The sequence below is a fragment of the Lygodium microphyllum genome, chromosome 1 (genome assembly GCF_053477565.2).
Source record: "Lygodium microphyllum isolate KBCC chromosome 1, Lygodium_microphyllum_v1.1.10, whole genome shotgun sequence".
Lineage (NCBI taxonomy): Eukaryota > Viridiplantae > Streptophyta > Polypodiopsida > Schizaeales > Lygodiaceae > Lygodium > Lygodium microphyllum.
This window is the reverse complement of record NC_141135.1, coordinates 104,957,255-104,971,351: the sequence shown is the minus strand read 5'-3', so window position 1 is coordinate 104,971,351 and position 14,097 is coordinate 104,957,255. Positions and strand designations below refer to the sequence as shown.

At 43.5% G+C, this 14,097-nt stretch overlaps 1 protein-coding gene across 2 annotated transcripts in view; it reads right to left on the bottom strand.

Annotated features, from left to right (window-relative positions):
• LOC148041491 (MBOAT (membrane bound O-acyl transferase) family protein) overlaps window positions 1-14,097 on the bottom strand; it is a 295,547-nt gene that overhangs the window by 209,904 nt on the left and 71,546 nt on the right. For both annotated transcript variants that reach the window (XM_087680155.1, XM_087680163.1), the window contains 3 exons: window positions 9,807-9,855; window positions 9,593-9,696; window positions 9,396-9,460 (listed from right to left, as the gene is read on the bottom strand). In XM_087680155.1, the coding sequence (XP_087536281.1) occupies window positions 9,396-9,460; window positions 9,593-9,696; window positions 9,807-9,855 (218 nt within the window). The remainder of the gene's footprint in view (window positions 1-9,395; window positions 9,461-9,592; window positions 9,697-9,806; window positions 9,856-14,097) is intronic.

The following is a 14,097-nucleotide window of genomic DNA, read 5'->3' as shown; positions in this document are numbered from 1 at the left end:
CTTGCTTAAGCACGGCAAGAGCAAACATATTCCACACCCGACTTTCCGGAGCGTCCATCACCGAATGCCCTGAAGTGGATTGTGAAGAATCAACACACATATTAAAATCCCCCATCAAAAAACCCCGTCTGCCAAGTGACAAGGAGGTCTTCAAGGTATTCCAAAGATCCCGGCGGAAAAAAGGATCATTCGGAGCATATAGGCCTAGCAACCATAAGATTTCTCCTTCAAATAAAACTTCGACCACCACAAAGCGGCCATGTACATCATTTTTAATAAGAACCGGCTGATATTTCTCATGTACAATCATAAGCACACCAGAATAATGCCCGGTGGGTGTCCCTGCATAAAATAAGCGAAACCCATGGCAATCCACAACTTTTCCTGCTTCACCGTGACTCTTGTGCTTTACTGCACACAAGACATCCCACTGATTCTCATGCAATACAATCCACATGGCATGTTGCTTATCGCGAGAACAAATGCCTCGCACATTCCACGTGGCTATCTTCATGTGTCTCCAAAAAGAAAATCACGAACGAGGCAACACTTGCCTCGATTTAACATTTTCTGCTAGGATATTAAGGACACCGTCATCCAAAAAATCAGCTAACACGGCAAAAGAGTTCTGACCGCCAGCTTTAGAGATAGACGGAATATCCACTGTCTGAGGGATGGAACGCGGATAACAACGATCCCATGGCGTAATCACATTCCCTCAAGTATCAAAAGCCAACTTAGCAAGTGGGCCCTTTAGACCGTCGGTATATACTTTCCTAGCAGACTGATTACAGAGAGCAGAAGGAACCAGAGCACGCGCAGCGTGCTCTGAAGACAGCATTTATTTCCTGCGCATATACGTGCGCATGGAATCTTGTGAAACATTAGGCCTGGTAGGCCAGCATCAACCTTTTTACCTTTTTTGGGACATGCCTCTACCCAAACATTGCCACGGGAATCCAAACCCGAAGCAGGTTGTTTACCTTTATCCAAAACTTTCTATGGCTGGGGTGCATCCTAGGACGGAGCATCAAGCACCATGTCTTCCATCGGCAGCGCAACATGCTCATCATCTGAAGATGGTTTCTTCTCAGGGCATTCGGCCATAAAATGCCCCAATTTTCCACACGAAAAGCAGTGTCCTGCAAAGTTGCCCCATTTCAAACGAAAGTGCAAAGGATGCATGCCAGAGCAATTAATACAAAGCCATGCAGGCCTTTTCCTAGCAGTATCCCATAGCATACACAAACGATTGCGATTCATGGCCCTTAGGCTCGGGGGGACCAGAACAGTTCCCACAACGGCCATAGCACCCTTTAACAACGGCCAATAGACAGTGGGGCAATTTTCCACTTCAACCCACACCGGGCATTCACGTTGAAGGAGGCGTTGAAAGTCTGCCATAGAGCACCATGGCACAACATGGACCAAACGGCGATCAAAGAACAATGGCAGTTTAGACAAAAGCTCAGCCCGATGAGCCTCAGATTCCAACAGTACCTCATAGAAGCCTCGGGGCCCAACAAAAATCTCCTCAACACACTCCCCCTGTAGTAAATGATGCAGCCACTGGCGAATGTGGGAAAGCACTGGAATCCTGCCAGTGAAGAAGAGTATAGCAGCACGGTCGTAAAACACCAAAAAAGAGCGCAAGACACTTTTCGGGTCCACCGTGGCTTCCAGAACATCGTTAGTTCCAGAGTCAGAAAATGCTGCATGATTGTGTTGGACATACTCGCCAAGCAACGTGTTGGCAAACTCCAGTAAATGCTCCTAGTTAATATCCTGCGAGTCCACAGAGTCAGAGGCAACTTGAGCATACGAACGTTCCTAATGATCCATTATCTCTTTTGACGTATGCTTGGAGCGTTTGCTCGCAGGCTTAAAGTCCGGACCAAGGGGCATCTCCTCCGTACACAGAACCATGTCCTCTGGTTCCTCTATATCAGAATCCGGACCAAGGGCTGCCACCGTTTGGTCGATAAAAGCCAAATCCAGTCCAGCCATGCTGTTTCAGTACGTGTGCAAGTCGGATGCCACACTAGGAGCTCGCGGAAGACCGAGACAGCACAGGCCTCTCTCTCTCTCTCTTTTTTTTTTTCGTAAAAGGTAATTGTATTAATTACGAAAAAAGGTACAAGTTTGCATGATTACAAGATACACGATGGCTCTACCCCATCATGTGTACACACTGACTCTCTACAAGAACCAGACAACCAAAGAGTTACAAAGTCATGGCAAAGACACAGAGGAAATTGCCATATGCCAGGGACGTAAGTCCTCCCGAGGGAGCATGTCAGAGTGCCGGAGAAGATCTCTCTGCCTCTCTCTCTCTCTCTCTCTCTCTCTCTCTCTCTCTTTTCGTAAATCTCTCTCTCTCTCTGTATCTTGCTGCAGGACAGATCTCTGTCTGCTGAGTTAGAAAACTGCACCCCTGTAAGCTGGTTTCTCACACAGCGGAGGCCGACCCTCTGCTGTATCACAGAATTCTTTCTGCTGCAAACCTAGAAGACTGCGTGCCGGTCGCTCTTAGTACAGGGGATTCGAAGGCCAGAAGAGACAGGGGACTGACGGTGAAGTCTGCAGTGCAGCCACCTGAGTGATGGGACAGAGTGCGCGCAGGACAGGACAAGGACGTCTGGAAGGCAAGGGCGGAATTCGACAGGTCTGGCAGGGAATACAGACGGCGCCCGCTCTCTCTCACACACGTACCTGATGTCACAAACGGGGGTCGCAGACAGATGGAAGAAGGAGATGGGCTGCAATCGGGCTCGCCAGACGCTGTTGCCGACGTATCGGATGCAGGCGGAGTCAGGGAAGGTGATGTTGATGACACGCTCGACTTCTCTGACATAGTCCTCAGGAGGACGAGGCCCTGGCTCGAACAGCACATCCACCTGCCCCCTCGCCTTGAAGGGCACCACCTGCGCCGCGATGACGGCAGGTCTGAACCTCCATCACCGAGAGACACACACACACACACACTCTCTCTCTCTCTCTCTCTCTCTCTCTCTCTCTCTCTCTCTCTCTCTCTCTCTCTCTCTCTCTCTCTCTCTCTCTCTCTCTCTCTCTCTCTCTATATATATATATATATATATATATATATATATATATATGTGTGTGTGTGTGTGTGTGTGCCATTCCCATTCCCTAACTTTGAGCGTTCCCCCCGTTCCGGGGAATCCCATTCTCATTCCCCATTCTTGCTAATTCTGCCGGCTGTGAAGGCATTAGCACTAGCTCCCTCTCTCCACTAGAACTTGTAGGTGGTGAAGCACACACTGGAGGAGAAAGTGAACAGAATATATATAGGCCAAATCCATGCCATAAATGTTATCAGCTTGGCCAACATGCCCATAGGCACTAGATGCCATAAATAACACAAATAATGGCTAAAATATTGCAGATGCCTAGCCCACTTAACCACAAGCGCACACTCACACATGAAGTAACTAATTTGCTAGCACCCTCTCTTAGATCATGGGTGATCTGATACAATGTAATAACACAATGATAACCCATTATAGTCCGTACAACAATAACCACCAAAAGAGAACTATGAATATCTAGATAGGGAGTGGCCAACCCATCACCAAGATGCCTTGGAGAGAATCTCAAGTCAATGTTGATTATACCAGCTCCTTAAAACAGAGAAGAATCGTAGCACCTCGCAATATCTATCAACAATGCCTCCAAAATATCACAAGTGACCATCCTGTCACCAATGTTGTAGCACATAAATGAACATGGGCTCTTTGCCTTTGGCTAGACCGCCAAAGTGTCCCCTCATGTGAACTCTAACTAGGAGCCAAGCCCGCTCTTTGCCTTTGGCTGGACCACCCTCTCTGGCACTAGAGAGTTGAGAGGGATGTCATGCATCACTTGTACTAGCAAGCTAGAAGGGAGGCCCCTATAGCCATCACCAGGGCAGTATGGTAGGAACCTAACCTACGCAAGGGGGTATCAACCATAGAGGGATGGTATAGAAATAAATGGAGATATGGTGGTGACAAAACCGTAGGTGTAGGTGCTTCAGAGAATGAACCATCTAGGCAATCCACAGGAGCCCATACTCAATCTTGGAAGATGGCTCAAAAGCTAACCAAGTGTCATAGACAAAACCACCAAGGTGGCATCTATTGAGAAACCCTTCACCTTTCACCCACAATTTATGTTTTTGTGTTTCTGCATTTTGCGTTTAGGATTTGCAGCCACAAAAATGGGTGCCATCCTAGACTGACTGTGCCTATTTAAAGGCCACTCTCTCATTCATTCCTTACAACTGATTCATTCACTCCACCACCTCTTCTCTCCAGCCTCTCCACTGCCCTCACACCCCTTCAGGAGGACATTGCGGTTCGTGGTTCGTGGCTGTCACCATCATCTTCCTTGTGCTACGGCGCCCTTGTTCCCTTGTAACACATTCACTCCATGATTCAGATCTTCATTCCATTCATCAGAGTTTCTACTCCCTTCTCTTCTCTTCTCCATGTTTGCCGAGTTCACTCCGTATTCCTCCCCGCAAACCCTATTGTCTCGCTCGTACATCATCTTTTGATATGGTATCAAAGCTGGATTTGCTCAAACAACGGCAAAGATTCTCCACTCCAGTGAAGGCAAAGACCGGTGGCGGGTTCAACATCAACTTCTCTTCTTCCTCCGCTGCATCAAAATCTCATTTTTGCAGGTTTCAGCTGTTTTCAGCTTGCTGCCCACACCCCTTTCGTGGAGGACATCACGGTCTCAGCTGGCCCTTGATGTTATCTACAGTTCGGAGCCTGTTTCCAACCTTCCACCCACAGTTTGCAGCTGTTTATGGTAGAACAACTGTTGCTGATCACTCTCCATTTAGAAAACAATCTCGTTTTTGCAGATTTCAAGTATTTCAGCTTGCTGCCCACACCCCAAACATAGAGGACATCACGGCCCAAACTGGCCATTGCTGTCTACAACAGTCTGGCACCTATTTCCAACCTATCACACACTATTCGAAGCTGATTTCAGCATATTGACTGCTGCTCCTATTTTTTTTCCCATGTTTTTAGTCTTTCTCTCTCCTGTAGCCTACGACTAGCAGCTCACTTCCAGCCCTTCCCCTACCCTCCCACCCCTTGAGGCGGACATTGCGGTTCATGCTTCACACTGCCCTCACACCCCTTGAGGCGGACATTGTGGTTCGTAGTTCATGGTGGCTGACCTCTTTCTTCTTCAGCAAGGCACACTGATATCCATGGCTTCTTTACCAACAGATAACTAGACTACTAGGCGCTCCTACTTTGGCATCACCGGACAGACCACCGATGCTTGCTGACTTCGACCTTTGCTCCCCATCCCCCGGAGTATATGCGTCTTCCACAAGAAACTCCTTGTGCCACCTCTCCTTTCTGGGCCACAGAGAACATTCTACATCGGCTATCAAAGTACTATGCTCAAGGCAATAAGACACATCTGATGCGCAATAAGTCCTTTCGAGCACATGGAGGATCGATCAGCACTAAGACCTCTTGGAGATTGTTGCAATGCTAACGACAGTCTTCTTCCACCTATTTTCGGGTACAGTGGCTACCATGGCCCGTAGTTCTACAGTCCGCTCCATCGAGAGACAGTGATTGTTTGATACCGTCTCCTCGTCAGTCCGCTCCTTCGAGAGACAATGGCTACTCAACTCCTTTCTCTTCTTCGGCTACCCAATCCGCTCCACTGAGAGACAACGAACATTGCCCACCTCTTGCTCATTCTGAGCCCCACCCTTCCCCACCCTCCTCGACTACTCAAGTTCGAGAGGCTACCTCTGATGCTCTTCGGCACAATCGGTGGCACTTACTTCATCATCAGACATTTCGAAGTTTGTGATCCATGAGTTTTTGGATTCCCTATCTACTTTAGAGGGGGATTCAGAGGGGGATGTTATTTATTTGCCCTCAGAGGAGGCATCTACTTCTTCTTCGACTTCAATGGGGGCCCCTCCACCTCCCACCTCAGAGGGAGAACCTACTCCACATGTTCTTCACCCATCCTCTACTTTCTTGGGGTGGCTATCTTTGACCAATCATCTCTTCTACTGATACCCAAGATCTTCAGATACCACCTAGATCGAGACCTCGGAGGTTCAACCGCGACTTGGTGATGAGGCCTTCGTATTCATTTTAGCATTGATGCACAGAGCTAGTGGCTTCTCTCCCGAGGTTGAGTTTCGGGTTCTCCAGTTCACTCTGTCTACTGTTCTTTGCTACAGGTTCTCTTTCCGGTTGAAATCTTGAATCTTAGGGATCCTCTACATTTTCTTCCTCCTATTCTCTTCTTACCTTGGTCACTTGGTCAGCATGGAGCCACCTCCCGAGATCGAGTACGAGCATATCCTTATGGTTCTCAGCACCACACAAAGTTCAACATTCCTATGCATAGCATGTTTTCATAAACTTTGTACTAGGGCGCTTGGGCAAGTGAACAATTTTCACACGAGAGACATTGTCCAAGTGGCACCTGATGCATGAGCATTCTTCAACATGTAGTGTTGCATCTCCACCTCACTCTTCTCTTGTTCCCCTATTTGGGCCTGAGAGGGGGTGTTGAGAAACCCTTCACCCGCAATTTGCGTTTTTATGTTTTTGTGTTTTGCGTTTAGGATTTGCAACCCCAAAAAGGGGCGCCATCCTAGACTGACCGTGCCTATTTATAGATCACTCTCTCATTTATTCCTTACGACTGATTCATTCAGTCCATCACATCTTCTCTCCAACCTCTCCACTGCCCTCACACTCCTTCAGGAGGACATTGCGGTTTGTGGTTCGTGGCTATCATCATCATCTTCCTTGTGCTACGGCACACTTGTTCCCTTTTAACACACTCACTCCATGATTCAGATCTTCATTTCATTCATCAAAGTTTCTACTCCATCCTCTTCTCTTCTCCATGTTTGCCGAGTTCACTCTGTGTTCCTCCCTGCAAACCCTACTATCTCGCTAGTACGTCATCTTTTGGCAACATCTAACATGAAAAATAAATAAACTAGTACTATAAGAATTTGTGTTAAATTATAAAAACACCTCAACTGAAAGGAAAAAAAGACATACCATAATATGAAAAAATGATACCCAAGACCAAATCTCAAGAGAGCTAATACTATCTCCCTTTCCATGTTGATGAAGACAATACTCACCAAGCAATTACCAAAACACAAACCCTTAACCCAATCAGAAGTCAAACCAATGAATACCTACAATGTTAGTCCAAAACTAAAATACAAATCCCAACATGTAAGTAAAACTTTCATCTGACATACTAGTTGTTTCATATTGAGACGTTTTTGTTAATTTGCTAATATGCAAAATGGATCTATGTCATGGAAGTGAATGAAAAGTAGGTCAATATGGGTGCAACAAAAGACAAATAAAGGATGCTCAAGTACAACTTGGCCTATCATAGCCTAAAAATCTAGCTAGAATGCCTAAGTAAAGACAAGCTTGATGTAGCCTAAAGGATATATAGCTTAACTAGCCTAAAGATCCTATGGATAACCTAGGAATCCTAAGGATCTAGCCTAACAATGGATAATGACCAAACCAGTCAAATATGCCATAAGACACTGACTACGAGGGGAGATCCAAAATCCACCTAAAACCAGTACATAGATCCAATCTATAGGGCAATGAGCATAAACTTATAGCACACACACTATTCAATTCACCAAAGAAAATAAATGACACAAAGAACCTCAAAGCTAGAGCAGTCTGGCACAGTAGACAACATCAGATTGGCCCTCAAGCTGAGCACCCCTTATAGTGTTTCTTTAATATTAAAGATGAGTCTTTACATGAACCATTTGTGACCCACCCATGTGATTAATAGGGTTGTCACAGACCAGCACTCTTTTTGCAATGATTCCTCACGCCTCTAGCTCTTCAATGGACCACATTCACTCTCCAATTGCTCTCACCAACCTTGACGGATGTGATGAGCTTTGAATCTTCAATTACACACTCATAATAGTGTCTCTTCAAGCAGTACTCCACATAACTCTCTAGCTTTATAATCATCCGTGGTAGTCCTCTACTAGGTAGAGTCAATGGCAATGGTTGAGTTTTGTGTTGGTGTTATGATGACCCTGAAGAAGTTTGAAGTGGTGGTTGTTTCAGGTTCACACTCATTGTTGTAACCAACATATCTTGATGTTTGCAAATCTCGAGAATTCTTTTTTTTTTTTTAGGGGGGGGGGGGGGGAAGGGGGGGGAAGAAGGGGGGTTTTGGGATGGTGTGGCTAATTATATTATTCCGAAGAGAATACAACGAAATACAAGTGCTCAACAACCAATCCCTTCCATTGAATGAGGTCTCAACCCTTATTATCCAACAATCTTAGAGCTTTTCCCTAACCAATGCACCTTCATTTCACTGTCAAACTGAAGTAATTCAAACCTGTAAACCTGTTGTCCATAAACTAGTCTCTCACATACACTTACCTTGAGACCAAATGCTGAATTTAATGCTTTCAATGGCTGGAAAATCAGATCTGCATGTTTTAATACATAGAAGAGTATGGTTATTACTAGGCTTATGAGTAAACCTAAGGGATTTTAACAGAAAATGTCTATTAAAGTCTATAATATTTTTAAGAGAGCCTGCGGTTCAGAGGAAAGCTAAGGAGGAAGAAGCGATTGCAGGCTATGAACCTGCTCTCACTTATATAGTAGGGAGGATGGTGCGAAGCTTTTCTTCATAAGGGTCCTAGATGACTAAGTAAGAGTACTGGTAGGCAGCGATAAATTACAATGGTTATAAATTTGAGGTCAGGGCAATCAGTGTATAGATTTGAAGTTCACATAATTAAAACAGAGCTGTTTTATTTGAGATAACTATTTGAAATGACTCTTTTATTTGCCACAGCTTTCTTTTTCATTTACATGTAGGAATAGACTGAACAACCTAGGAAAGGTAAAAGTACGAGGCTATTTTAGCTGCTTCAGCTACAGAACAGCAAAATCTCAACCCTACAGCAAAAGAATGTTGGGCTTAAGGGAATACCACGTACTAAGTTTTCATGCTACATCAATGTAAACAGGAGCTGTTTAACTATCATCTTGTTTCATAATTCAGATAGCATTCTTGTCTTCATTTAAATTTAAAAAAAGATTGGACAAAGTAGGAAAAACTAACTTTCAGTTTCTGTTTATTAACCAAAGAATGTCAAAGAAGAGCATATGGTTTTAAAAAGTCCAGTTGATGTATGATGAGGTTCTAGCACTTAACACATTTTCACTGCTGAATATTTTTCCTCTCTAGTTGATCTCCAAAATCATTATCAAACACATTAGGGTGAACAGAAGTAACTGGGAAATCTCTCCTAGTTGTTCTGTTGAATGTAAAGCCCAGATTGAAAATCAAGAAAGAAAAGTCACCGAAATTGAAATTGATATGCCAACGTAAGACTCCTCTATAGTTGTCGAGGTAGCCAAAAGCACTCCTGGATTTATTGACAGTCAATATACAATCAGATCTATTTTAGAGAAGATCGTGGTTTCAAGCCTGTGTGCCTACAAACAATGGGAATCTATGTTTTTGTATAGCTTCAGATTGCAATCTAAAATTCCATTACCCCAGAGATGAAAAGAAATAGCCTTCATAGACACGGTTGCAGACGAGAAAAAACAGGTTATATGACCACAACACAAAAGGAAATACAGGAGTGCCAGCCAACACCTGCATATTGTCAAGGACAGTTTGAACAATGAGATTGAATAACATCTGAGCACTATTGTACAAAGGGAAAAAATAAAATATAAAGAAACTCCGACCTAATTGTTTCTGACCTTCACTAGTATATAATTGCCTCCTGTGATGAGTAGCAGAAAAGAAGAGCTGCACAGTTATCATATTTTAGACTGTTACTTCTAATTCTCATGTATAATGAAATACTAACTGATTACATGAACCAATGAGACACTTAAGGTTAAATGCAGTTTGATTAGGATTGCTTATATGATGACTAAGTTTCACCATATTTTACTCTTACAAAGTTTCACCATGTCATACTTTTATTGATGACACAGCAGATATAGCATCTCTGCTTCCAAGAAACAAGTTGCCTCTGAGCTTAAGCAAACCTAGTGCTTGCATACACATCTAAGTTCACTGGCCAGCAAACCCCCTTTGCTACTAATTCTTCGTGACCTTTTAGTTTGGAACCCTACTTAAGCAGGCTTCCAGCTTATTATAGTAATTTGGCCCCCTACTTGAACCCCCTACTTCCAAGAAACAAGTTGCCTCTAAGCTTAAGCAAACCTAGTGCTTGCATACACGTCTAAGTTCACTGCCAGCAAGCCCCCTTTGCTACTAATTCTTCATGACTTTTTAGTTTGGAATAAAGCCTTAACCTTTTGCTTTTGTAAGGTTACAAATTCAAATGTATCCAGGTGCATAATACTTGCTTGTGGAAACTGTGAGAACAGGAATGGATCGAAGCTCAGCTGAGAGTGAAGTAGACAGTGTAGAGTGTGAGAGCACGATACCCAATACAATAAACTGAAGTGTAAGGTGCAAGTACAAAGTACAACCCTTCAACCTTAGGGTTGTAAGAGGGTGTTCACACCCGAAGTGTGTGAAACACGATAAGTGCCCAAAACTGTGTAACATAAGCACATAAAATAAAGGGAATAAATATGGGGGAATAAACCTCTCGTATGAAGAGTAAAAAGTGCCCCAATGTCCTACTAAACATCACCAACACTCCTCTGTGAGCGTAGGCGTGAGTGAAACCCAACAAACCCCCCTCGAATGAAGAGTGATCAAAATACAAGGGTCATCCACCACCAAAGGAGATCAAATTTAAAGCATTGCGAAAAGCTTCAAATTTGTCACAAGAAAGAGCTTTGATGAAGATGTCTGCCACATTGCTGGTGGTAGAACAATAGGCAAGGCTGATATCCCCAACATGTAGCCTCTCTTTGACAAAGTGATAATGGATCTCAATGTGTTTCGTGCGTGTATGAAACACTAGGTTCCATGCCACTACAATGGCACTCTGACTGTCATTGAACAAAGGAGTAGACTCTATGACAGATACATCTAGATCAACTAGTAAGCCTCTAAGCCATACGCATTCAATTGTGGTAGAGAAAGCTACCTTGTATTCAGCTTCACATGACGATGTGGAAATATTAGATTGTTTCTTGCTAAGCCAAAAATGCAAGATGAGCCAAGAAAGAAACAATTGCCACTAGGGGAGTGACGAGAATCATAATCACCAACCCAATCAGAATCACTGTAAGCATGTAAGTGCAATGGTCCCCCCTTGGCATAAAGCAATCTAAGAGTCCTAGTACCCTGCAAGTAACGCAAAACACGTTTGACAGCTTGCCTGTGTGACATGCATGGCTGATGCATATATTTGCTCAGGGCTGAAACTGCAAACTGTATGTCCAGCCTATTGTTGCATAGGTAGATAAGGCATCCAACTGATGGACCATATGTGTGGATATCAAACAAGTCGCTGTCATCATGCAATGACAACTTCAGTCCAGATTCCATTGGTCTACAGACTGGCTTGTAATCCTGTAAGCCAAACCTCTCAAGAAGTTTACCAATGTATCTCGACTATGATAAACCAATGCCTCTAGCATCATGAATGAATTGAATGCCCAAGTAATAGTGCAAAGACCCTAAATCTGACATCTCAAAAGTTTGCTGTAAATTTCGTTTAAATGCTAAAATCTAATCAGCATGTATCCCTGTAAGCAAAAGGTCACCAACATATAGACAAATCATCAGCATGGATCCCCTGTCTTTACATACGTAAAGAGTAGACTCTAATGAGCTTTTTATGAACCCTTGGCGGAGTAAAAAGGCATCAATCTTTGCATACCAAGCTCAAGGAGCTTGTTTCAAGGCCTATAAAGCCTTTTTCAGCTTATAAACCAAGTGCTTGGATCCCTCAACTGCAAAACCAATGGGCTGCTGTACATACACTTCTTCATTAAGTTCTCCATGTAAAAATGCAGTCTTTATATCTAGCTAATGCACAATCCATCCATAATGGGCAGCCAAAGCAACCATAGACCTAATGGTGGTCATGCAGGAGGTAGGAGCAAATGTCTCCTCATAGTCAATGCCTTTCTTATGTGCATAGCCCTTGGCCACAAGCCTGGCTTTATATTTGTCAATGGATCCATCTGCATTCCTTTTCAGCTTATAGACCCATTTTGTTTCAATGGATTTCTTCCAAATAGGCAAAGACACTAAATCCCATGTTTGATTCTTTATGATGGAATCAAACTCAGCTTGCATTGCTGCCATCCAATGCACACTATGTTGTGCATCCTCAAAACATCCAAGCTCCTCCTCATCATGCATACAAGCTTGCCTTCTAGTATGACCAACTGTGGGAGCATCCAAATGACTATCTTTCATAGTTTGTAAATACCATCTAGGCATTTGCCTAGCCTCCTGACTATGTATAAGCTCTTGCTGAATTTCAGATTCAGCACCTTGCTAAATATTCAGATCAGCCATGGGCTGATTTTCTACATTCTCCAATGGAGCAGCTAGCTGAACACTATGTTCACTTGCTAAAACTCCAGTTGTAACACCAAACAAAATGGGCAACAGCCCTTCAAATACATCACTGGCAGCCTAATATGTGTCATAACCAGTAAGGGGTAATTCTGATTTTTCATCGAAAACCACAACCTTACTAACAAATACCTTTTTATAGACAGGATTATATAATCTATATCCTTTGCTCTCACTGTTGTATCCCACAAAAATGCATTTGACAGCTTTGTTATCCAACTTATTTCTAAGTACCTTGGAAATGTGCACATATGCAAGACACCCAAAAGTACGAAAGTGCCCAACAGAAGGTTTCCGATTGTTCCAAGCCTCAAAAGGCGTGATATTTTTTAATGCTTTGGTGGGGCATCTATTCAAAACATGGCAAGCACACATAACTGCTTCCATCCAAAAATTGTGTGGCAAACTCTTTGCTTTCAAAATACATCTCGCCATCTCCATGAGTGACCGATTCTTCCTCTCTGCAACCCCATTTTGCTATGGAGTATAACCACTAGTGTACTAATGAACAATACCCTTCAGCTTCAAAAAAGAATTCAGCATAGAGGACATGTGATCCCCCCTTCGGTCCAAACGGAGAGTCTTCACCCTGCAGTCAAATTGGTTTTCAACAAGTGCTAGAAAAGCCCAAAATGCATCATACACTTCTGACATTTTTACTAAAGAGTAGACCTAGCAAAAGCAAGTAATCAATAAAAGTGACAAAATAGTGATAGCTACCCAATGACTTTGTCTGCATAGGGCCACATACATCTAAGTGCACTATCTATAACTTGGCCGTGGCTCTAAAAGTAACATCTCGAGGAAACGAAAACCGATGCATTTTTCCCAAAATACATCCCTCGCATAAGTGCTCAAGAGGTCTCTGTAAAGAAATACTCTAACACAGAAACACAAATAACAATAGTACAACAAAACACAGACTGATAAACGAGCACAGTTAGGGTAACTCAGAGACAATGAACACAAAAAATAACTGAAGTGATATAACTGCTGAATATACAATGCTCATGCAGCAAACACACTGTACAGTGAATGAATATTAAACCTCGAACTCCAGTATCTCAAGGATCAGGGCAAGGGTAATGAGTTGGAGAGTGTGTTGTACTCTGAACGGATCCCGAATTGCAGCAAGGCAGCCTCCGGATGTCGAACACCAACAAACACAGTAGTGAGAAGTTGGATCTCATGCAAATAACAATAAGGAGAGAAAGACTAAAAACGTAAGCAGGACAGCCTGCAAGAGAGAGAAAGTTAACAAACGCAGGCTGCAGATGATGTGGCAAGTAGTACTGCAGTAGGTCTGTGCAGGAACAACAGTCATCTGGTTGGCAACAGCTGCAAACTGCGTGAAGAGGGTTGGAAATCAAGCGCCAACTGATATAGACAACAATGGACAGCTTTGACTGAGATATCCTCCACAAACACGGTGTGGGCAGCAAGCTGAAACACCTGAAACCTGCAAAAACGAGATTGTAGGCTGAATGTAGGGTAGTATACGTATTTATAGAAAGCTTGCGCCCTTCCAAGTGG